This window comes from Tinamus guttatus, unplaced genomic scaffold, assembly GCF_059628265.1.
Source record: "Tinamus guttatus ecotype Peru unplaced genomic scaffold, ASM5962826v1 Tinamus_guttatus_pri_ptg000528l, whole genome shotgun sequence".
NCBI classification, from domain to species: Eukaryota; Metazoa; Chordata; class Aves; order Tinamiformes; family Tinamidae; genus Tinamus; species Tinamus guttatus.
This window is the reverse complement of record NW_028289062.1, coordinates 86338-110984: the sequence shown is the minus strand read 5'-3', so window position 1 is coordinate 110984 and position 24647 is coordinate 86338. Positions and strand designations below refer to the sequence as shown.

At 51.1% G+C, this 24647-nt stretch overlaps 1 protein-coding gene and 1 pseudogene across 1 annotated transcript; one reads left to right on the top strand and one right to left on the bottom strand.

Moving 5' to 3' along the window:
* Nucleotides 1–10657: 10657 nt before the first annotated feature.
* Nucleotides 10658–12411, bottom strand: LOC148592745 (syncytin-A-like). The gene is made up of 2 exons (XM_088533932.1): nucleotides 12389–12411; nucleotides 10658–11438 (listed from the first exon to the last, which is right to left on the bottom strand). The coding sequence occupies exons 1-2, from the start codon at nucleotides 12409–12411 to the stop codon at nucleotides 10658–10660; spliced, it is 804 nt and encodes a 267-aa protein (XP_088390058.1).
* A 4600-nt stretch (nucleotides 12412–17011) lies between these two features.
* Nucleotides 17012–17820, top strand: LOC148592744 (28S ribosomal RNA; annotated as a pseudogene; the record flags this gene model as incomplete).
* Between the last annotated feature and the right edge of the window lie 6827 nt (nucleotides 17821–24647).

Below are 24647 nucleotides of genomic sequence, written 5' to 3'. Positions count from 1 at the left end.
TCATGTAATGCTACCGACTGTGAGATTAAAACAGTAATAAAAACCATTCCATACGTCCACAGCGCCTCCGCCTGCCCGCCGCTTCCGCCCCAAGGCCCTGGCTCCTGGGGAGGTGGATTCTCTAGTGTCTACTATGGGGTTGAGCATGGTGCTCCAGGGCTTCTCTCTGGCCTTTCCCTTGCAGGGGCTCAGAATAATCCCCCAGAGCTGACCTTTGGGGATGCCCTTGTCCCCTGGATGGGCACTGGGCCCCCCTGCAGTGCCAGCTCCTCCAAGAGTGATGGCATCTCCCTCACTGTGTGATGGGTTTAAAATAGGTTCCAAGCAGCCAGCAAGAATTATTCAGTCAAGCGGCCTCTGGCTCCTTGCTGCTTCTAGATGTGACTGCTCTGCAGGGATGTATTGCAGCTGGACTCATCCCCAGGCCAAGCACAGGCTCCAGGTGGTTAAGGAGATGTCCTTGGTGAGCTTGGGAAGATTAAAGTCATTTACGGGCAAAGTGCAGAAGAATGCAGCATGGGGAAGGGTGGCGAGCATGCTACTGCCGTGGGAGAGATATATGGGATTTAACCCCCCCCCCCCACCATGATGCCTCCCATGGGATTTGGGAGGCTCCCTGTCCCCAGCGCTTCCCCCAGTCGCAATGCTGATGGCCACAGAGGGATTCCTGAAGCCCGTTTGTTCCCAGGGCAATTCCAGCTGGGAGTGCCCTCCTTGTGCTCGGCCCCCGCTGCTGCTTCTTCGCCCCTGGCCGCCTTGGGGCTGCAAAGCAAAGTGTGGTCCGGGTGGCCCCAGTGGCATGTGCACATGTGTGCACGCATGTGCATGTGGGTGCATGCGTGTACTTGTGGGTGTGTGCATGCACGTGCACACATGCATATGTGCTCACAGCTGTTGCTCAGGGCTTGCTCCCCCATTGGCAGCCAGCGGCTCCAAAAAGTGCATAAAAGAAGGCAAATCCACGAGTACTCACTACACCTTGCAGCATGTGACACTGCCCACGGTGGAGGCGGCCCACGCACCAAGGAAAGGTGACAGGGACAAATCTATTTTAAGGTAAGCTCTGAAGAACCATGTGGGGATGAGCAGCGCTGGCGATGTCTCGATGTGCCAAGTTTGGGCATGGTTTGTCCATGTTGCTGCCAACCAACTCCCGAGCTGCCCTCTTCCCAAGTGATGCTCCAATGACACCTACAAGCTCAGCAATCCCTGAGCCCCCGGGGACCCTCAGGTCACCTCGGGGACCTGCCGTGAACCTGGCGCAGATTGCAACCCAAATGGCGGGAGGCCGCATGGGCGCCCTTGAGTCAGTGCTGCCATCCCAGGCACGGGCCGTGGAACCGCACGGGTGAAGGAGCTGTGCACATGCACTGCCAAGCCCCCCGCTCAGTGCCGTCCTCACGGGTCCAAGAAGAGGAACTGCAGGCAGGTGGTGCGCGTGCGCCCTACGTTCCCATCAACACCAAAGCACAGGTTCTTGTTACTGAAACACAGGCAGCTGTTAGACTGCGGTCACTCTTTTGAAAAAATATCAACAGAAAACAAAGCAAAACCGAGAAAAAGGAACATCTGGAGGGTCTGAAAAGCGCGCAAGCCCTTGCACTTCAGGAAAAGCAGAACTGTGGGCAAAAGGGGCTGGCATGTGGCCTGCGCTGCACAGCGCTCCCTGCTGCCTCCCGTGCCCAAATGCTGGTACCGCAGTGGTGTGGGGGGATTCGAGAGGGGCTGGGGGAAGCGCATTGTGCCCTGCGCTCCAGCACGCTCGCTGCTGCCATGGCGTGTCCACAAGTGAGTACTGCAACAGCAGCGGTTTTGCGGGGGCCGCATGCCCAGTGCTGCGGTGCTCTCACTGCTGCCATGACAAGTCCCAAAGTCGGTGCTGCAACCGTGCGGATGGGAGCACATGCGAAGTGCCCTGCGGCGCCCTCACTAGTGCCCTCCAGTGCCAGAAATCGGGTCCTGCTGCGGTCATCAGCCACGCTTGTGGCGCTCAGTGCTGGCCCGGCCCACTCTAATCCCGCTACTGCAATGGAAAAGGGACGTGCCTGCATGTTCTGACAGTTGGCCAGAGCGCTGTAAAGCCCCTGGCAACGGCAGTTTTGGTGTGGGCTGCAAACCTTTTTTTGCCACTGGCTTTGGAGAAGCTGCCTGCTTTAGTGCAGGAAAGAGGTGGATGCACCTACATCTGTAGATAAGCGGGGCTCGGGCTTTGAGTAATCTTAATTTTAAAACAATAATAGTTGTTTAGTTTGCAAGCACTGTTTAAGCAATTGTCCTACCATTGTGGACTGCACGCTGGCGTCCCGCGCCTTTCCATCAAGAAGAGCAGGGAGAAGGTGGCACGCATGCACCCTGTGCTGCGCAGCGCTCCCTGCAGCCCCCTGCACCCAAAGCCCGGTACTGCGGTGGCATGGGAGCGCATGCGCCGTGCGCCCCGCCTGGCTTGTTGCTGCCATCACGTGTGGGAAAAATGGTGTTACTGTGGGTGGGGGGAATGCGTGTGCGGAGAGCACTCGGGCACGGTTGCTGCTGGCATCGGGTGACAGGAGGTCGGTACTGCCATAGCATGGGTGTGTGCGCATGCGCAGAGAGCTCCAGGGGTCCTGTGCAGCCCGTGGAACATGCGCAGCGCACCAGGAGCTTGGGGAGAGGGCGGCAGCTGCAGCTTGTGGGCCGCCGCAGCCAGCATCCTGCTGGCGGGGGCAGTGCGGAGGTGGCAGCCAGGGCTGGGGGCCAGAGTGTGGGGCTGGCCTGCCTGTGTGCGGGGTGTCCCTGGAGGGCTGCGCTCGGGGCCGAGGGTGGGCTGGGCTGAGTGCTCCCGCTGCGGAGGAGGCAGGGGGAGGCTGGGGAGCAGCGACAAGGGCGGTGGCGGCGGGGGAGGATCTGGCCCTGGCGCTCAGTGTCCGCAGGCCGGGCAGCTCCTGCCACTCCAGAGCATTGGTGGGTGGCGACAGCCACCCAAGCCCTCTTTGTGGTTGGTTTGCAGGGCAGCTCCGCGTAGGGGGGCCGTGCTGCAGCGAAGCACCTGAGGCGTCGTGATGCCGTCGCTGCTCCTGATCGTGTTGGCCTGCGCCCTCACACCTGCGTGTCAGCAAAAGAAGCACAAAGGGAAAATCTCTTTGACTGCGAGTCACAGGGTCATAACACTTACCAGGTGGTGCCTTGCACTCATTTCAAGGACTTTTGGCAGCCTGAACCACCACTACCTATCCCAAACCTATCCTAGGCTTACCTATCATAGAATCATAGAATCATAGCATGATAGAATCCTTCAGGTTGGAAGGGACCTCTAGAGATCATCTAGTCCAACCCCCCCTGCACACGCAGGGTCACCTAGAGCACGTGGCACAGGACTGCGTCCAAGCAGGTTTTGAAGATCTCCAGAGAAGGAGACTCCACAACCTGTCTTGGCAACCTGTTCCAGTGCTCTATCACCCTCACTGTCAAGAAATTTTTCCTTAAGTTCCTGTGAAACTTTTGGTGCTTCAGTTTGTGGCTGTTTCCTCTAGTTCTATCAGTGGCCACCACTGAAAAGAGGCCAGTACCATCCTCCTCACTGCCTCCCTTGAGGTACTTATAGACACTGATTAGATCTCCTCTCAGCCTTCTCCAGGCTGAAGAGGCCCAGCTCTCTCAGCCTTTCCTCGTCGGGCAGGTGTTTCGGGCCCCTGATCATCCCTGTAGCCCTGTGCTGGACTCTCTCCAGTAGCTCCACATCCCTCTTGTGCTGGGGAGTCCAGAAATGGACAGAGTTCTCCACATGCGACCCCACCAGGGCTGAGTAGAGGGGCAGGATCACCTCCCTCGACCTGCTGGAAACACTCTTCTTAATGCACCCCAGTGCATTCTTGGCCATGAGGGCACACTGCTGCGTCATGGTCAACTCGTTGTCCACCATGACGCCCAGGTCCTTCTCTGCAGAACTGCTCTCCAGAAGGTTGGTCCACAGCCTGTATTAGTGTCTGCTTTTTTTCCTCCCCAGGTGCAGGACCTTGCACTTGCCCTTGTTAAATTTCATGAGGTTCCTCAGTGCCCGGTTGTCCACTCTGCCCAGGTCCCTCTGGATGGCAGCACAGCCCCCTGCGGTGTCAACTGCTCCTCCCAGTTTCGTATCATCAGCAAACCTGCTGAGGGAGCACTCTGTGCCTTCATGCACAGAGCCATTCATGAGTAAATTGAACAGGGCTGGACCAAGGACTGACCCCTGGGGGCCACCGTTAGCTACAGGCCTCCAACCAGACTCTGCACCACTGATCACTACCCTCTGGGCTCCAGCCAGATACCTATGCTAAGCCTACGCGCCTTAAGTCTACCTGGCCTAGCCTAAGCCCTGCCCTAAGTCTACCTGCCTGAATGCTACCTACCATAAGGTAGCCCTGGCCTGACACTGCCCTGCTCCTGCACTCACCTAGGCCTGCCCAAAGCTGCCTTCCGCATCCCGGCCCTCCACCCGCCACTCTGCTCTGCCCTCTATACCAACCTGCTGACCTGCGCTGAGCTCCCCTCTGCCCTCCTCTCCACCTCCCTCCAGCCCAGCCGCAGCCTCTAGGCTAGTACTTAGATAGCCCAATCCACTATGACATTCCCATTGCGACCACCCTGAAGTGTCATTCTCATTGTGACCCACCCCCGCCCTGTGTTGTTCCCATTGTGATCCCCCTGCCATGTCATTCCCATAATGTCCACAAGACTATTTCTTGCAGAAGACTTATGATTTAAAAATGCTAAAGTAGAAATATGTCAGAATACAAATGTAGCAATAGCTCTGTCATCAACTTGGTACATGAATATACACTGTGCACATGCAGTGTTTGGCAGTGCCTTTACTTGCAGAATCTGGCTTCTGCTGTTTGCGATTTATAGCTGCCTGTAAAGAGCTCTGCTCCTTGCAGAGCAAGGCTGTATGCAGGGGCATTCCCCCAGTCGCAGTGTGCAAAGCTGCATTTAATGGAATACCTTATGTTAAAGCACTGTGTGCTGCGGGAAGCTTTCCCAGACATAACAGATTCCCCTGGGCTTCTCATAGCTCAGAAACCCGAGGGCTTGTAAGTTCTGTGTGTGTGTGTGTGTGTGTGTGTGCGCACGCGCGTGCACACGCATATTCTTCTCCATTTCATGCTTTTTATGCTGCTGCTCTTTTAATCCCAGTAACCAATACTGGGAAGGACGTGTCTCCTTAGGGAGAGAAGCGTGGAGTTTCTCTTCTTTAGAAGGGGAATCCATAAATTGGATCTATGTCTTGCTTCTACTATTTGCTTATATGTTGCGCTTCTCTCTAACTTCAGCTAGGGAAATTAAAAGAAAGGATTGCTTCTTTCCCTTTTCCTATATGAAAGCACGTAAATGATAACCAAATAGATAACATTTGCCAAACAAATGATCACATTTAGGGCAAGGGTGGGGGAAAGAGTGAGAGAGTTTTAGGCTAAGTAAATCTGTTTAATTTCCTTTCCAATGTCTTCCTTTCTTTGCTTTCTCACGGGGCATCCATCCACGAACAACCCGAGAAGATGGAGGAGCCTGTTCAGATAGGAGAAGTGACGTAGGAGAAATGATAGAGGGTAAATGTGAGGGTGCTAGACCTCTGGTATGTTCCAGGCATACAAATGTATAGTTCCACACTCGGAAGGTGGCGTTTGTCCAGTATCGAATTCCTTTGTGCAGCAGAAAAGCCACTGTGCCCAGCTATCAATCTCTCCCAAATGTTATCTGTGAGAATCACAACTTGTTCAACTCGTGCCCGCAAGACTTGCCCCTTCAGATACAATTTCAGAACGACGACCTGCTGCGTTAGTAGCTAACATAACTTGATGCTTTAACGGGACTTCTTGGCAGGAATGCTAGCGCTTTATCTGTGCAGTGGTTGAGAGCAGCAGTTTATAGGCTCGAGCAGTTCTGCCATAGCTTTCTTTGAGATGCACTTCACCCTTGTGTCAGGCTTCTGGGAAAATAAGTTGTACAGAGCTGCAGAAGGGGCGCCTTGAAATTGCGCTAACTGCAGAAGCGTGTCTGAATTGCAGAGGGCTTGTGGCTTCCTGTTTGTCTTCAATGCGTACATTTTTTCCCCTCTTCTTGCAGGCTCTGACATGGGCTTCATAACTGGAAATACTTCTGGTAAATCCTGTAGTCTCCTAAATTTTTCACCGTGCCCTTTCTGGTGTTGGATACCATTATGGCAGGGAGAGGCAGCCTCCTCTGCCATATATGCAGGGAACAGTGTGACACAGAGAGGTGCCGCCTCTTTGGCCCAGACTACTACCACCTTGTCCACATTAGAGAGTTTTCTGTTTGTCCCCAAGATTGGCTCTTTGAGTTCCCTGCCCACCAGCATGCACTAGTTTTCCCGTTCTTTGAAATAAGTTATCTTAAGTCCTTCAGTTGTTTTTCTTCCAAGACGGGGAGGGAGCTGCTGCAGGAGTTGCTGGGGAGTCCTTGGCAATGAGATGCAAAAAAAACACCTTTGACTATGTGCGGCTGAAGCACCCTGAGCTGGACCATCTGCGTGAAGAGCTGTTTGTCAAGGTTTGTTACGTAGCGACGCTCTGACTGTCAGAGTTTTTTTACAAAGAATCCTCCTTGATGGAGTGTCTATGGATTCTGTGAATATTAATGTCCAAATGAGTACATTCCTGATCCTTTAAAGCAAGATCAGAGAACTGGGATAGTGCGTGTAGTGAAGATGAAGTCCAGGAATCCCTCATTTTGATGTTGTCCTCTTATATGCAAGCGCTCGGAGCAGATGAGAGCATTTCTCATACCCTTTTGTTTACTGAGTGGCCCATGCTACTGAGAGCAAGCTGCAGGGAAGGAGACACAGCCAGTGTCTTTGGAGAAAGGGTTTTGCTCCATACTGGAGGCGGGCGGGTGTGCGGGCAGGACAGCATCTCTCAAGAGCCAGTGGTGAGTGACAGGTTTCCTTTTCCAAGTGCCCGGGAGCAGCAAGGCTTGACATTTTGAAGGCAAAATGTTTCTTGCAGCTGGCTTTGAAGAAGCTGCTGCCAGTCCAAAGTAATGCCAGTTGTGCGGAGCCCCTGGAAGCTCTTAAAAGCCAAGCCTGGAGCCTTGTGGCTCTTGGGGGTGGTTCCCATCATGCCAGGGGCAGCCAGGGCGCCTGCAGGGCTGGCTCAGGTGTGCAGAAGCACTCCCGAATTTGCCCTCCGTGCCGCACAACGGCGCTCGTGTCTGGAGGTGTCAGCCACCGCGAGCACTGGCGTGCACCTTTTGAGAACTTGGTGAGCACCGAGGTCTTTCCTTTGTACTTTGGTTTGCTCTAGAGCCCCGTGTTTGCCCTCCACTGCCTTGCAGACCCCTCAGTTCCCACTTTGGGTTTCCCCAAGGTCCCACTGTGCTCTGGGGCCCTGTGTTTGCTTTGCAGCGCAACACAAAGCTTTGTGCTTCTTGTTGCTCGATGTTGCGGTTTGCAGGGGGGGAAAATGTGGGAAGAGATTAATCCTCTTGGTTGCAGCTGATCCTCAGAGGTTAGAGGAACCTGGGGCGACTGTCTTTCTCTCTTAATGGGGATACCCAATACAGTGGTAGCTCTAGGACCTGACTCTGGTCGTGCCAGATTCAAACCCGGGAGGAGGATGAGGCCGTGGTGGTGAGTGTTGGGCACATCTCCGCGGGCAGACACTCTGCTGAGGGGTGCCAGAGCCGGCCAGGGGGTGCCAGGCTTCCCCTCTGTGCCCTGTCTCACTGCTGCCGCCACCTGGCCCACTGGGCCACTGGTGAGAAGCATCCCCGCAGGGATTTCAGGTCCATTTTCTTCATCCCAGGGCCAGGTAGCTAGCGTTAGTGCTTCTCCTGCCTCCCCTTGGTGACCCTCCCCGCATGATCCCGTGTCGCCAGTGTGCTCCTCCTGGGTCGAGCCACGCGGCTATCACCGTGGGTCGCCAGGCAGTGATGAGCATGGGCCGTGGGCCTGAGAGGGTTCTTGGTGGGAGAGCTGGGCGGCGGTTTAAGGACTCGGGCAGCCCGACGTGCCCTGAGGGGGCTGCTGGGTGGGCTGCTGGGTGACTGGTGCACGCGGGCGCCCCCCCATGCCAGCCGGTGCGCCCCGGGCTCTGCCCCGTGGACAGCCAGGATGGAAAGGGTGTGCCCTGCCCCCTCTCTCTGGGGCCTGGTCTCGTTGGAGAGACGCTGCGCGGCTGGCTCCGCATCGGCCTGCCTCAGAGGTGCGCGACCTTGAGACCTAGAGTGCGTTCTCTCTGCCGAGCTGAGGAGTTCCCCCCGCCGTGCGGGTGGCATGGCCGTGCTGCTCCTGCGCTCCCACTTGCCCCCCTTCCCTCTGTCGGTGCTGTCGACGGCGCCTGTCTGGCGCCCGGCCCCGTGGCGTGTCGCCCTTTGCGGTTGGCCACTGCCGTGTGGGGTGGGTGTCGGGTGCTGCCGGAGGACCAGCCGAGGTGACCCAGAGGGAGAGCTGCCACGGAGTGATGGGGGCTGGTGGACCGCAGGTGCGTGGTCTGCAAGCAGTGCTCGCCTCCACCCAGACTCTGAAGCTTGGGATGTTTGTTACGTCTGCAGGGGATCCCCTGCCTTCCCTGGGCCCGCCGCTCTTGGTGGGGCCCGGCCAGGTCCGGGCGCCTGAGCCAGGCTTGAAGTGAGCAAAGGGATGTTGCAGTGACGAATATGCTCCTTCCCCAGCTCACATGTAGCCCTGTTCAGTTGTTAACTACCACATTATCTGATCCTGGTAGTTGCCTCCCTGATTTCTTCCCCCATCCAGACATTAACCATCAATAACAGTCCTGATGGCCCTATCCTGATGGGGAGATAGGGCTAACTGTGAGTACACCAGGCAACAGTCATTTCTGAATTGAAAGAATGACTATCAGTCAATCATTTTATCCTACAAATATGGGGACAGCCCAAGAGCCCATTGAGCTCTCCTTGCACGGCAGCGGGCTGCACGCCGGGATCTCCCCTTGAGCAGGGACACCTCTCAAGGATACTCCTTGAGGTTAAGAGATCCTTCCCACTACAGATTGGTGGTAAGTGACTATAGCGCGCCTTTCTCTTTTTGAATTTGTAAACCTTACTTTGTGCACAAATCCCTTAGACATAAACCATTGACCAGGTCTGGGACTAGGACTGGATCCAGCCGCACCCAGACTCCTTTCAAAAGGAGTTTGGAAAGCAAGGGAGTGCAGTCTGAACCTCGTGACTCAATGGGAGGGTGTCCTTGGTAATTCTCTGTGTATCTTGAACCTCCATGCAGTAACCAATAAGTGACCTTGCCATAGAATCTCATGAAACCATTGTCATTACCAATAAAACCTATTCCTATTTCTTTCCCATGAGTGAAATGCATTGTGTCACTCACCCCCACCACCACTTGTTCCGTGACAAAATTGGCATAGTCGGCAGGATGGCAAGTTGTATCACTAATTATTTACGGGGGCATGGAGTGAACCCAAGTCCCAACTTCTCAGAGGAGTGGGCTCGTGGCATGATTGGGAAGCTGTGGAGGAACATTTAAAGTCGGCTAGAGGTTCCTTAAAGGACAGTAAAGGAAAGGGTATTATTTGTAAGATGTTGGGAACTTGTCTGGAAGCTGCAAAACAAGAACGTGAAGAGAGGACTAAAACAGAACAGGATCTTAGAGAAGAAATAGAAGGGAAGAAAACACTGAATTGCTGTTATCCTTAAAGATCCAGTACAAACAATTACAGGAAGGACAGGAAAAGAGGCAAAAATTGGAGGAAAAGGTAGAAATGATGCTTTTACGGGCTCCTCGCCCTCCTGATGTGCTACAAATAAAGAAACTGATAGTATCCCCTGAGGATTGGGATGGGGACATTTGGGAAAGTTCTGGCAATTCTGAGGATAGTAGCTCAGACAATGATAACAACCCCTTATATCCCTCTGAACCTCCTGTATATGAGGCTTGACCTATAGTGAAAACAGAAAGAACCACCGAGGTGGTGCTCCGCAATGCAATACCAGGGCTATTCCCTAGGACCCTTTACAACTAACCAACCCACAAGAGAGGTATAGCAGGAAACTAGGTGAAACTGAATATCTGTGGCGAGTCTGCTTGAGTGGTGGAGATCGGATAATGCTGAGTGGAGATGAAGCAAACACCTATTGGGGTCCTGGTGTTTTCTTAAATCTAGGACCTCACCCACCAGATACTCCCCACTCAATCACCAGCCGAGTGGCCTACTGGGCTGGAGGAATAGATGCAATGGACTGGGGAGAAACCTCCATAATTCGTATCAAATCACTAAGTGATTTATCTATTGGTGTCACAAAAGCTGCCTGTATCCAGGCTATGCATGAACAAGTGCCGATGCCGACTCCACGAGACGGAATGAACGACACTTCAATGTGAAGCAGGTTCAATTCGCTTTACTATTGTCTACTATGTAGCTTTATACAATTCTATCACCCGTAAGCGCACACACGTGCTAAGCAACAGCATTCCCATTGGTTAGGCTATAATGTCCATGCATAGTTAGCTTTCAGCTGACTGGCATTCTTTCCCGATGCTCTGTTGCTGGGCCTCCCGGATGCTTATCTGGTTATGGCTGGCCTAATTCATTAAAAAGTTGCTAACAGGCGTTATCTTCTCCGGGTGGCCTTGGTTCCTATCGCTTCAGTTCCTCGGTTCTCACCGCCTCAGCTCCTCGGTTCTCATCACTCAGCTCCTCGGTTCTCATTGCCTTAGCAACTCGTATTCTTGCAAAAGCGCTAAGGCCCCAACATTTCCCCCTCTTTTTTCAGAAACAGATTTAGCAATATTATGCATCAAGCGTTGCAAGCATTGGCAAAAGCAAGGTAACATAATCAGAAGCACAAGTATAACCATTCCGATCACGCATAAGTGGTACAACATTTCTGTAATCCATGGTCCTAAGCCTAACGATCTGAGCCAATCTTCCAATCCCCAACTTTCTTCCTTTAACTTGTGCAGCCCTTCCTTCAAGAGTGCAATCTTTTTATGGATAGATTCTGAATGATCGGATAAGTTTAAACAACACATACCTTCAAAATCCTCACACCCATGTCCATGTGCTAATAGCAGAAAATCTACTGCAGCTCTGTTCTGCAGAACTGCATGATTAACGCTAGCTACATCTTGCGATAGCTGGTCTAAAATGTCTGATGTTAAATTTAACTCATTCCTTGTCCAGCATGCTAGCTGTTTTAAGGAAGTCATTGTTCGGGCAGCAGTGCTCCCTGGGACAAGCAGGGACACAAAGATAGTTTTGACCCTTGACCAAAACCTTGGATCCCCGACTTTTGTACAATCTAACTCATGTATCGATTGTTTCTTCCTTTTGGGTACAAAGGTCATCACTTGGGATATATTAGGGTGAAATAAACTCAGTTTTCCCAGATAACATGGACCTCCTTGTGGACCAGACGGTACTCCGTTCCATGCCCGGTCTCCGCATATTAAAAACACTCCTGGCGGTAGCCATTTTGCAGAGAAGCTCGTTAATTTACATTGGGTATATGTGTGAAGATAAACATCGTTAATTTTCAGCCCCGAATTAACCGTCGCCCATTGCGATGTACTTTCTTCAAGTGCACCTTTGCTATGCGGTTCAAAACTAACCCATCCACCGTTTCGGGTGGTATTTGTGGCATTCAGACTTCCCAACAAGTCTAATTCCTCCGGCGGGGAAGTCAAAGTGCCATTCAGACTTTTGATGATTTCACACTGCCAGCACCCGTCTAACTGTTCTGCCATTCGCTTTGATCAGTAAGGGCACATAGTAGTATTTAATAGAGTATCATTAAGCACAGCAAAATTAGCTACATACCCATTGAATTCTTGAGGTTGCCAAACAGGGACACCTATCAAACAAGTGCGGAAAGGGTCTCCTGGACGTTGCAAGCTAAGACAGAAGGCATGTTGGCCTGTCTGATTAGCTATGGTGATCCAAATGTTCTCCCTCTGCTGGATTTCTGTCTGCCATTTCCCCTGCACTATCCCTGTCACCGTTATCAAGATGATTACCAACCAGCTGAACCTGGTCCATTCTGACATCCTGGTCCATTAACTGTTCCTGTCTCTTCCGCAACCACGATCGTACCCACTTGGCTGGTACCCAGGTCGCTCCGTCTCCTGCAAGTACACAAGCATAACCCCGTCCCCACGTAATTAACTCGACTGGACCTTCCCAGATCTGTTTCTGCGGCCAGAAAACTTCTACTTGCACCTTTTTTCCTGAAAAATCAGCTGAGTTTTTAGAAAAATGGGTGAAGATAGGTATGTTATCATCATTTCGAGGGTTAAGCCAATTTAAAACATAACATGCTTTACTGATTAATTCGTAGGGACTCTTCTACCCCTCTTTTTTCAAAGCAAACAATAATTGTTTTAAATTTTGATGGTGACGTTCGATAATGGCCTGACCACCGGAATTATAAGGGATACCCGTCTGATGGATTATTCCCCATTGCTGGAAAAAGGCTTTACAGGTGTTACTCTTATACGCAGGTGCATTATCTGTCTTTATGATGTCAGGCTTTCCTAAGACAGCAATTGCCTGAGCCCAATGTTTACAGGCCGACTTGGCATTTGTGGAAGTGGCTGGGGTTGCCCATAGAGCCTTCGAACAGGTATCCACAGTAACATGTAAATACTTTAGTCGCCCAAAGGGTGCAAATTCTGTTACATCTGACTGCCATATCTGCCTTGGTTGTAATCCTCTCGGGTTAGTACCCATTTCCTGTAAAGGGGTCAATCTTGCACAATCAGGACAAGCAGCAATAATAGCACGAGCTATTGCTCAGGAAATTTTAAATTCGCGTTGTAACGCTCGAGCAGATTGATGGAAAAATGAGTGAGAAGTTGATGCCTGCTGTTCCACCGAACAAGGAATACCTGCTGCTGACACGGCACTATCTATGACTGCATTACCTTCTGTTAAAGGACCAGGGAGTGCAGTATGGCTACGGATATGTGATACCCAAAAAGCATGCTTCCTCTGTTGTATGATGTTCCAAAGCTGAACAAACAAAGCTTGGAGACTATGGTTGTTTACATGCCCTATAATTGCCCTATGAATTCGTTGAACAATGCCTACCACATACAGGGAATCGATGACTATATTCATGGGCTGATCGTGAAAGGTTAGAAATGCTCAAACTACAGCTTTTAGTTCTAGGACCTGCACAGATGCGGTCTCCTTCCGGATTTGTGTTTTCCAAAGATCTAACTCTCGGAAAGCATACCCATATTTTCCAGTTTTGCTACTAGTATCCGTGAACACAGTAATCACATTTGACAATGGTCTTGAGCTCTGGATTTCTCGTTCTTCCAGCTCCAAAGAGGTATGGAAGAGAGGATGCTTAAGATAGTGATTGTCCACTCTAATGCCCTGAATGGCTAAGGCAAATTCTACGCTTTTCAAGCACCATTCTTCGACTAGCTCCAGAGCCTTTAGAGGCATTATAATACTGTCAGGCTCTCTGCTGGCAATTGTTCGTAAACGTTGCCGGGCTTTCAAAATTCCCATCCCAATTGCTTCATGCCTCTGAGTTAAGGTGCGTCGTAGGTGACTTGGGAGAAAAACCCATTCGAGTACAAACAAGATCCCCTTCTCATTTATCTGGGCAATGATTACCGCCACCTCCCTTTCTCTGTTGTAGACCACTAAAGATATTGGTAACCCTTCCTGGAATCTGTAGGCAGCTGTTTCGGCTATCTTTTCCTCAATCCGTTCTAGAGCTGTGGCAGCCTTTGGAGTTAAGCTCCGCTTTTCCGCAGGCTCTTTAGCTCCTCTGAGCAGTTGAAACAACGGCTCCATTTCCTCATTTGTAATACCACAAAAATTTCTGATCCATTGAATGTCTCCCACTAATTTTTGCACACAGTTAACGGTGTCAATATTTGTCTGCAATTTAAGCTTTTGAGGTCTAATCCTAGCCTCCGTGATAACCATACCCAAATAATTCCAAGGAGCTTGCCTTTGAACTTTTTCAGGGGTAACGACCAAACCACATTCTTTTAAACAGTTAATTCCTCTTCCTGCACGGCTGGTAAAACTTCAGGGCTTGCTACTAGGATGTCATCCATATAATGGTACGTAATCAAATCTGGGTGTTTTTCCCTCCACGGTTTCAGGGCCAAATTCACAAACCTTTGACAGATGGTTGGTGAATTTTTCATTCCCTGGGGAAGAACTACCCACTGGTATCGCTCTGATGGGCCTTCCCTGTTAATTGTAGGAACCGTGAAGGCAAATTTTTCACTGTCCTCCGGGTCGAGGGGTATTGTAAAGAAACAATCTTTCAGATCAATTATTAGCAAATTCCATGCCTGTGGGAGCATAACAGGTGAAGGCAACCCTGGCTGTAAAGCTCCCATGTTTTCCATGCATGCGTTAACAGCTCGGAGATCATGTAACAACCTCCACTTTCCTGATTTTTTCCTAATGGTGAAAATAGGGGTATTCCAAGGACTTGTTGACGGCTTAATGTGACCTTGGTCTAACCGTTCTTTGACTAGTTCCTTTAGGTAACGCAGCTTCTCCTCTGGCAGTGGCCATTGGTCCACCCACACAGGGTCTCTCGTGGTCCATGTTAACTTTAAGGTAGGGCGGAAGCTGCCCCCAATGGCCGCTAGGGAAAAGGTGTCTGCAAGATGACTCCCCACTGGGCCAGAACATCCCTTCCCAGCAGCCACAGTGATGTACACATCACATAAGGCTTTATCATAGCTCTGTTTCCCTCTTCATCCATGACTGTTACAAAACATCGACGAACCTGCGTAGGAGATTGCCCTCCGATACCTGTCACAGGAGCATCAATCTCTTGCAGATCCCACTGAGGTGGCCATGCAAACTTGGGAACGATAGTGATATCTGAACCTGTATCAATCATCATGGCAACATCAGTAAGACGAACACCATCTGGTCCCACCATACTCACGAGTCTTGTCGGACGCTGAGTAGTTATCTTTTCACAAAAGGCGACCTGGGGGGTTCCAGAAGATCCAAAGCCTTTGTTTCCACGCTGGGCCTGTCCAGGATTAGGAACTATGGCTCGAAAAGGTATCAATTGGGCTATCCTGCTCAGTGCTGGAATAGTAATAGGAGGGTTGAAAATTTTTATCATTATACCAATATTTCCAGAGTAATCAGCATCAATACACCCTGGTAGAACAAAAATGCCCATTTTTTTTTCCTGTTGGTCCTCAGTGACAATTAGTGAAGTTTTTAATAGATACAGGAGCACAGATCTCAATACTAACAACATAGAATGCCAAAAAGCTGGGTGTGCAACCTGGATGGCAAAAAGTTACCATTACTGGTGTGAATGGAGCAAGTGTTGTGTGTCAAACTGCCAAGGTTAATCTATGGCTCCCGGGTGAGAGGTGTGTGTTGGCTACTCGCTTTGCAATTGAAGATCATTATGAAAATATTTTAGGCTTTGATGTTTTAAATGAACGAAGCTGGCATTTGCCAGATGGCAGTGTATGGTCATTTGGATCAAACATTTACCCCAACCCGGTGTGCCAGATGGGCTCGGGATTTGGCAATCCAAGGACAAAAAATAGACTTAATAACAATGATGCCTTTAATTAACACAACATAGATACAAGTACATATGAATACGAATTGGTTAGTACGTGTGAAAACGAATAAGTTACTTACTGAATAATACTTGCCAGCAGAATTACGAGACCACGCATTACTCCAAGGTAGCAGGCTGGAGGGGCCGGCAGGCTCTCAATCATAGCAGGTGTCTCCGCGGGAGACAACACTGGCCTCGATATTGGGAGTCTCCATCCCGCAAGTCTGCCCTTCGTATTTTATCCCCTGGGGCGTCCTGTCACATAGGGCCAGTACGTGTCAGGAGGCCACCCAGGGATGGGTAAATTTCCACCTTTCTGTTATATCATCCTTCTAGGATTGCGCCTGTGCAAATTCCAAAAGGGGGTCTCATCCCTCAGTTTGGTGGTCTCGCTTCCCTTATCCTTCTCGTTCTCACAGTGACTGTGGCCTTCAAACTTCCTTAGACAGCAGTTTGTAGTCAGGCTGGCTGCAGACCAGCCTGAACAGCAGTTCTTGTGTCTCCTGAACTAACTACTTCTTTGTTGGTTTAGATAACATGTTGCTTTTCGTTCTTCTTCATGGATCCGGGTATTACAACCTTCCTTTGTTAGTAGCCTCTGCTGAGCATTATCAAGGTTCAGTGTTTTCCCTCCAAGGTCTGGATTTTGTTTTACACAATGCTTATTTATGACTCTACAGATAGAAATTTCCATCTCCAGTACAGAGCCCCATCTCAGGGATAACACCAATGAACTCTTCGAGCCAGACGTGGTTTTGGTTAAAGGGATCCATGCAATAGTGGTGGATATTATGGTCTGCTACGAGAGCGGGTTAACTACTTTGAGTGACGTGGCGGCAGAGAAAGTGGGCAAATATCAACATCTGAGAGAGGAAGTCCAAGCAGATGTCAAAACATCTGCCTCCAAAATTGAATTTGTGGGTTTCCCTGTCGGAGCATGTGGGAAGTGGTATAGTGACAACGAGAGACTCCTTTCCTACCGTGAGCTCTCCTCTAGCCATGTGAAGAAGATAGCGAGGGTCTTTTATCAAAGGGCTCTCCTATCCTCTGTGGACATAATACCTATTTTTGCGAGCTGGGCCAAGCAGGTTTAATAACCTGCTTGCCAGCGGGGGGTCAGATAATTGGCTTTTAATTGGCACCTCTCCCCAAATTGACATGTTCTCGCTCCGGCTCCATACCAAATTATACTAACACCTTTCCCCTGACCAATAACATTTGGTCCATCCGCAATGACTAGATTCTTCTTCCAGGAGACCAAACTTAACATCTCGTTCCTATATGACATGTCCTTTTAACACCGGATGTGATGAGGTAGACAGGCCACCTAAATGCTGGAAGAGGTGCCTTGCGATTGCAAGGTTCAATAAATAGCCAAATGCCTCGTCATCTAAGTAGTGACGCGCATGAATGGATGAACAAGATTCCCACTGTCCCTATCTACTATCCAGTGGAACCACAGCCAAGGGAATGGGCTTGGCAGAATCAGCAGGGAAAGAAGATCCTGCTGAGCCTGACTCTAGTCTGGTGCTGTGAAGAGACGTGAGAGGTGTAGAATAAGTGGAGAGCCTCGCGTGCGCGTGACCCGCGCCACGGCCTGGCTGCCAGTGAAATACCACTACTCTGATAGTTTTTTCACTTACTCAGGGGGCAGGGTGGCGAACCCTGAGGGATTCTTGCTTCTGGCACCAAGCGCCTGGCGCATGCCGGGCACAACCCTCTCCAGGGACAGCATCAGGTGGGGAGTTTGACTGGGGCGGTACACCTGTCAAACCGTAACACAGGTGTCCTAAGGTGAGCTCAGAGAAGACAGAAACCTCCCGTGCAGCAGAAGGGCAAAAGCTCACTTGATCTTAATTTTCAGTAGGAATACAGACTGTGAAAGCAGGGCTTCACAATCCTGACCTTTTGGGTTTTCAGCAGGAGGTGTCAGAAAAGTTACCACAGGGATAACTGGCTTGCTGGGCCAAGCGTTCATAGCGACGTCACTTTTTGATCCTTCGATGACAGCTCTTCCTATCATTGTGAAGCAGAATTCACCAAGCGTTGGAGTGTTCACCCACTAATAGGGAACGTGAGCTGGCTTTAGACCGTCATGAGACAGGTTGGTTTTACCCTACTGATGATGTGTTGTTGCAGTAGTAATCCTGCTCAGTACAAGAGGAACTGCAGGTTCAGACATTTGGTGTATATGCTTGGCTGAGGAGCAACTGGAGCGAGGCTACCATGTGTGGGATTATGACTGAACGCCTCTAAGTCAGAATCCCCCCTAAACGTAGTGATACCGCAGCGCCGAGGCAACTCGGTGGGCTCACGATAACAAGCCACCCTGTGAAAATGTTGCAGTTTGAAAGCCGTAGTGGTAGTGGTGGTGGGGGGGGAAGGAGATATCAAATCAGTATCGGATTCACAAACAGTCTGTGGACTGTAGGTCCAATTGCCTTCCTAGGCACGAATCGAGTTCCCAAATAGTGTGATCAACTATAAGCTCGACCCTGGCAGTATCGGATTCACGAACAGTCCATGGACCGTAGGTCCGATTGCCTCCCCCTAAACAAGTAGCCGAGTTCACAAACAGTATGATTTATTCAAATGCAAATTTACAAAACAGGTTTCGGATGTCAGTACAGGAAATTCTCTACTAAAGCATCGGGTTTTAGCTAGCTCTGATGTACAAATGTGCAATCATCACTCACCCCAGAAGATGGGAGAGGGCTCTCAGTCTCGAGTCTCCTCAGGCCGCATCCTGATGCAAGGGGAGGAAAGGGGAATCAGCGCATCAACTGATCCAGAATTTATGATGGATTCTTCCCTCTCACTTCTTAGTCTCCTCAGGCAGTGTCCCAGCGCGAGGGGAGGGAAGGGGGGATCAGCCTGTAGACTGACCCAGGAGTTACGATGGTTTCTTCCCCACCCCACTCCTTAGTCTCCTCAGGCAGCGTCCCGACCCAGGAGTTAGGATGGTTTCTTCCCCCCTCACTTCTTAGTCTCCTCACCTCACCTCTTAGTCTCGACCTGAGGGGCGGGAAGGGGGATCAGCCTGTCGACTGACCAGGAGTTACGATGGATTCTTCCCCCCTCACTCCTTAGTCTCCTCAGGCAGCGTCCCGACCTGAGGGGTGGGAAGGGGGCTCAGCCTGTCGCCTGACCCAAGAGTTACGATGGATTCTTCCCTCCAGACTTTTCATCCTTAGTTCACCTTTTATACTTTTCTTTACATTGAGGTGGAGCTTGAGTGACTAGAGTCATACTTAATATTGTTATTGATTGGTGAAAAAGTTTCTCGCTTTCATTTAAAGGTACAGTCAACTGAAAATCTAGAGCGCATGCTCAGTGAGGGGTGGTCGTACCTCGGAGGCGGGTAACTTTTGGGATGGAGGTATGGTTTTCACATTATAATGAGCAAAGTTCAAGGAAAGTTCATCTGAAAGGAGTGATTTGCAACCTTTGCTGGCTCAGCACCGGACTTGTTATCGTATACCTCCCATTAGACAGCCACTGTGCGGCTTATCAGCAGCCCAGCACAGGGAGTGCAACAGAGTTTGGCTGCGGTGTCTTCACCCCGCTCCATCCTCCGTTACTCCCCTTTGCAGCTGCGAGAAGGGCAGATTGTGTTGCCCAGGGAACCGTGGAGGAGCAGAGTCTGTGCATATCAGCCATCCTGGAAGTGGCAGTTGTGTAATACCCCAAGCAAGCCTCTGTAATGCCAAAACTTCTGTTAGGCCCTAGTTTTCCTCTCAGTTCCTGCTTTCAAACAATTCTTCCACAAGCACTTCTTCCACACTCCCGCTCCACTGGTCACCTTCATGGGGGCGGGGGCGGGCCCAGTGTGGAGTGCGGCTCACGGTTGGGACTGGAACGCGGACAGAAGTGGTGCCTGCCCCTCACCCATTGCAAAACGCATGTTTGTGGGGAACCCAGTGCTAAATCATTCGTAGACGACCTGATTCTGGATCAGGGTTTCATATGTAGCAGAACAGCTTCTTTGCTGAGATCTATTGAGAGTCAGCCCTCGAAACAAGCTTTTGTCAGTCCGGCGGGGTGGACGCATGCCTGCCTGTCACACTCCCTGCCTCCCCTCTAGGAGCCGCTTCCCCCCACACCCCGATACATCACAATGGGCACCATCACAATGGGCGCCTCTCTCCATCACAATTGGCTACATCACAATGGACCCCTACATCAAAATGGGCTACATCACAGTGGGCTACATCACAATGGGCCCTTCGCTACATTGCAATGGGCTACAACAGAATGGGCCCCTAGCTACATCACAATGGGCTACATCACAATGGGCTACATCACAATGGGCCCCTTGCTACATCAGAATGGGCTACATCACAGTGGGCTAAATCACTATGGACTCCCTCATAATAGGCCCCACACTACATCAGAATGGGCTACATCACAATGGGCTGCTCACTACATCACAATGGGCTACATCACAGAGAGCTACATTAAAATAGCCTCCATCACAATGGGCCCCTCGCTACATCACAATGGGCTACATCACAATGGACTACATCAGTGTGCTACATCACAATGGGCTACATCACAACGGGAACCTTGTTACATCAGAATGGACTCCATAACAATGGCCCCTCGCTACATCACAATGGGCTCCGTGACAACGGCCCCTCACTACATCACGATGGGATTCATCAAAATGGGCAATATAACAGTGAGCTACACCACAATGGGCTACATCATAATGGGCTACATCAAAATGGGACCTACGCTACATCACAATGGTCTGCATCACAATGGGATACTTCACAGTTGGCTGCATCACAATGGGCTACATCACAATGGGCCCTTCGCTACATCACAATGGGATACATCACAATGGGATACATCACAGTGGGATACATCACACTCTGCCCCTCCCTACATCACAATGGGCTGCATCATAATGGTTTACGTCACAATTGGATACATCACAATGGGCACCTCGCTACACCACCATGGGCTACATCAGAATGGGCTAAATCACGATGGGCCCCTTGCTACATCACAATAGTCTACATCACAATGCCCATTGTGATGTAATGACAGGCCCATTGTGAGGCAGCCCATTGTGAAGTAACAAGAGACCCATTGTGAGATGACTTATTGTGATAAAAGAGAGGAGCACTGTGATATAATAAGAGGCCCATTGTGAGGTGGCCCATAGTGATGTAACAAGAGGCCCATTGTAAAGTAATGAGAAACCCCTTGTCATGTAATGAGAGGCCTATTGTGAGGCAGACCATTCTGTATCATCAAGCAGACTGGGGGGAAGACAAACTCCGCCTTAAGTCACATAACCTTCCCTCCTGGTTGCGCAGGTGCGCATCCCAGTAAATTGTCCCAGCCGTCAGTCGGAGGGTCCTGCCTTTCTCATCTCCCGCCCTCTCGGGTGTTTGACCTTCAAACTAGTTTAAAGGATGTTTGCAGTTAATTTGGCTACAAGCCCAGTCGAGCAGCAGCCTTCAACTGCTTTCGGAGGAGGTCGGCTGTGAGCCTGGCTGAGCAGCCACCTCCGTGCTCCTTATCGCTCAAACCGGGCAGGCAAACATCTTCTTTCTCAAGGTCTAGATTCTATTTCGCACAATAGTTTTATGACTCTACGGATCATACAAATTTCCAGCTTTCAACCATACCTCGTGTCAACATCAATATACAAAGGATACAACACATCATAGAGATGAACATAGCAAATAGAAATAATAGCCCTAACAATGGTTTCTGTCCTCACTTAAAGCATTACAATTCTTCAACACTCACTTTAAAAGATGGATCAAATCCCCCTGCACCTCTGTCCTGGCTTTCGTCAAGCTCTCGGCAACATAAGTCTCCTTGATCTCATTCGCCTTCTCTTCCCCGGCCCCCTTCTCTCATTTTTCAAGGCGATCCAGCAAGTCCTGGACCTACCTGGGCCGTTCCTCAGGCTCGCTGGAGGCGGGTCCGGAAGTGGGGGCACAGACGGCGTAGGCGCCGCAGGTGCAGGCACACAGGCAGGCACGGGCGGGGGGTTGGCGATGGATCTCCAAACACCAGTGGTTTTCGGTGGCGTGGTGGTCCCAGTCCTGAAGTGCTCGCAAAGGCGGACGTGGCTCTGACAGCCACTTTCCTTTTGGCTTTCACATCGGATAAGGTAGATAGGACCAGCTGCCATGTAGTAGCAAGGTCCATGGCCTGCTTATCCCCATCAGTGATATGATTCCAGAGCTGCCGCCCTACGTTCTCCCACGTCTCCACATCGAACACTAGGTGGGGCTCGGCTTTGAACCCATTCTCTCTGTGCCAGATTGAAAGCTTGCAGAGGGTCTGTTCATCATGCTTAATTCCTCTCTTAAAGAGAAGATGTTGGAGGAGCTTCATGGCTGCTGCCTCGGCCACCGACAGCCACTCCGTGACACTAAACATCAGCTCGGGGCTTTGCAAGTGTCTCTTGTCTCGTGCCCATTTGCACAGCTCATAGAGCTTCTTCGTACTCACGCTGGCCTCTCGCTTAGCAAGAATTTGTCCCAGCAAAGTGAGTGCCGCTTCCCTATCCATTCTCAAAAGCGGTCTTACCGGTGCAGGTCTGTGCCTTTTTTTTGGGCCGAGTCCAGCTTATCTGCTACCGCAGACACCTGCCTGCTTCTGACTTCCACCCCTCCGTCTGCCTCCTTGACCGGCGTCTTCAGGATGCAGATTCGAGGGGATTTTCCACGTTTAGGCGATCCGCATTGAAGCGTAGTTCCGCGTTCAGGCGATCCGCATTGAAGCGTAGTTCCAGTGTCCCTGTTCGGGCGCCAGATGATGGAAGTCAGCTGGAGTCAAGATGTACACTCAATGTAAGTTAAGAATCTTGCTCGTTTATTCAGCTTAAACGCGTTACATTTATGCAGCGCAGCACTGCCCATGCAGTGTCCATGCACTCAGATTGCCTTTTCATTGGCTACATGCACAGCTGGGATAGCTACTATTGGTCTCCTGTCATATCTGCGCACTATTAACTACGTCAGTGCTCGGGCATCCTGCTTACCCGAATCGGATAGCCAAGTTCTCTAATCTTGCCTAGGCAAGGACAGCTCAAGGGCATGCCTCCATCTCAAGGCCTGCATTGTGCAGGCCTTCTGGGAGGGCATGTCCTCGGCTCTCTAGCCATTCTTCTATAGTGGCCCACTGAGAGGTCACGAGAGGCCTGTTGTGTGGCAGACCCTTGTGAGACCACAAGAGACCCATTCTGAGGCATCCCATGGTGAGGCCACCCTTTGTGAGGTCATGAGAGGCCCTTTTTGAGGTCACGAGTGTCAGCTTGTGAGGGAGCCCATTGTAAGGCAGCCGATTGTGATGTCATGAGAGGTCCATTGTGAGGCGGCCCATTGTGAGGTCACAAGAGGCCCTTTGTGAGGTCACGAGAGACCTATTGTGAGGCGGCCCATTGTGAGGCAGCCCATTGTGATGTCATCAGAGGCCCATTATGAGGCGGCCCATTGAGAGGTCACGAGAGGCCCATTTTGAGCTTGCCCATTGTGAGGTGGCCCATTGTTATGTCATGAGAGGCCCATTGTGAGGTCTCAAGAGGCCCGTTGGGCGGTGGAACATTGTGAGATCACAAGAGACTCATTCTGAGGCATCCCATGGTGAGGCCACCCTGTATGAGGTCACGAGAGGCCCGTTCTGAGACAGCCCATTGTGATGTCACAAGAGTCCCATTGTGAGCCGTCCCATGATGAGGCCGCCCTTTGTGAGGTCTCGAGAGGCCCATTGTGAGGCTGCCCATTTTGAGCCATCCCATTGTGAGGTCACGAGAGGCCCATTGCGAGGGGACACATTATTTGGCGACCCACTGTGAGATCACAAGAGGCCCATTTTGAGGGCATGAGAGGCCCTTTTTTGAGGTCACGTTCGTGAGGTGGCCCATTGCAAGGCGGCCGACGGTGACGTCACGAGAGGCACATTGTGAGGCAGCGTGTTGTGAGGTGGTCCATTGCGAGGTCACGAGAGGCGCATTGTGATGTAGCCCGTTTTGAGGTCACGAGAAGCCCATTGTGAGGCTGCCCAATGTGAGGCGGTCTGTTGTGAGGCAGCCCATGGTGAGGTGGCCCATTGGGAGGTCACAAGAGGCCTGTTGGGAGGCAGACCCTTCTGACATCACAACAGAACCATTCTGAGGCATCCCATGGTGAGTCTGCCCTTTGTGAGGTCACGAGAGTCCCGTAGAGAGACCCCCATTGTGAGGTCACAACAGGACCGGTGCGATTCGGCCCACTGTGAGGCAGCCCATTGTGAGGATATGATAAGGCCCATTGTGATGTCACGAGAGGACCACTGTGAGGCTGCACATTGTGATTTGGCCCATTGAGAGGTCACGAGAGGCCCATTGTGAGGTCACGAGATGGCCATTGTTTGGCAGTCCATTATTAGGCAGCCCTTTGAGAGGTCACGGGAGGCCCATGGTCAGGTCATGAGAAGCCCATTTTGAGGTGTCTGATTGTGAGATCATGAGAGGCCTGTTGGGAGGTGGACCCTTGTGAGATCACAAGAGACCCATTCTGAGGCATCCCATGGTGAGGCCGCCCTTTGTGAGGTCACGAGAGGCCCATTTTTAGGTTACAAGTGGCCACTTTTGAGGCGGCCCATTGTGAGGCGGCCCATTGTGAGGTCACAAGAGGCGCATTGGGATGTGGCCCATTGTGAGGTCACGAGAGGCCCATTGTGAGCTGGCCCTTTATTAGGCGGCCAATTGTGAGGTCATGAGATGCCCATTGTGAGGCGGCCCATCGTGAGACCGCCCTTTGTGAAGTCACAAGAGGCCCATTTTTAAGTCACGAGTGGCCACTTTTGAGGCGGCCCATTGTAAGGCAGCCCATTGTGATGTCAGAAGAGGCGCATTGTGAGGCGGCCCATTGTGAGACGGCCCACTGTGAGGCGGTCCATTGTGAAGTCACGAGAGGCCCATTGTGAGGTGGTCCATTGTGAGGTCACGAGAGGCCTATTGTGAGGCGGCCCATTGTGAGGTCATGAGATGCCCGTTGTTTGGCGGTCCATTATGAGGCGGCCCATTGAGAGGTCACGAGAGGCCCATGGTCAGGTCATGAGAAGCACATTTTGAGGCGTCTCATTGTGAGGTCATGAGAGGCCTA

Excerpts from the sequence above, each read along its gene's own strand:
- LOC148592745 (XM_088533932.1), bottom strand. The coding sequence starts at position 12,411 with ATGGGGAATAATCCATCAGACGG. Across the intron at positions 11,439-12,388 it reads GGGAATAATCCATCAGACGG|CTTCTCTGCAAAATGGCTAC; the intron begins GTATCCCTTATA and ends TAAATTAACGAG.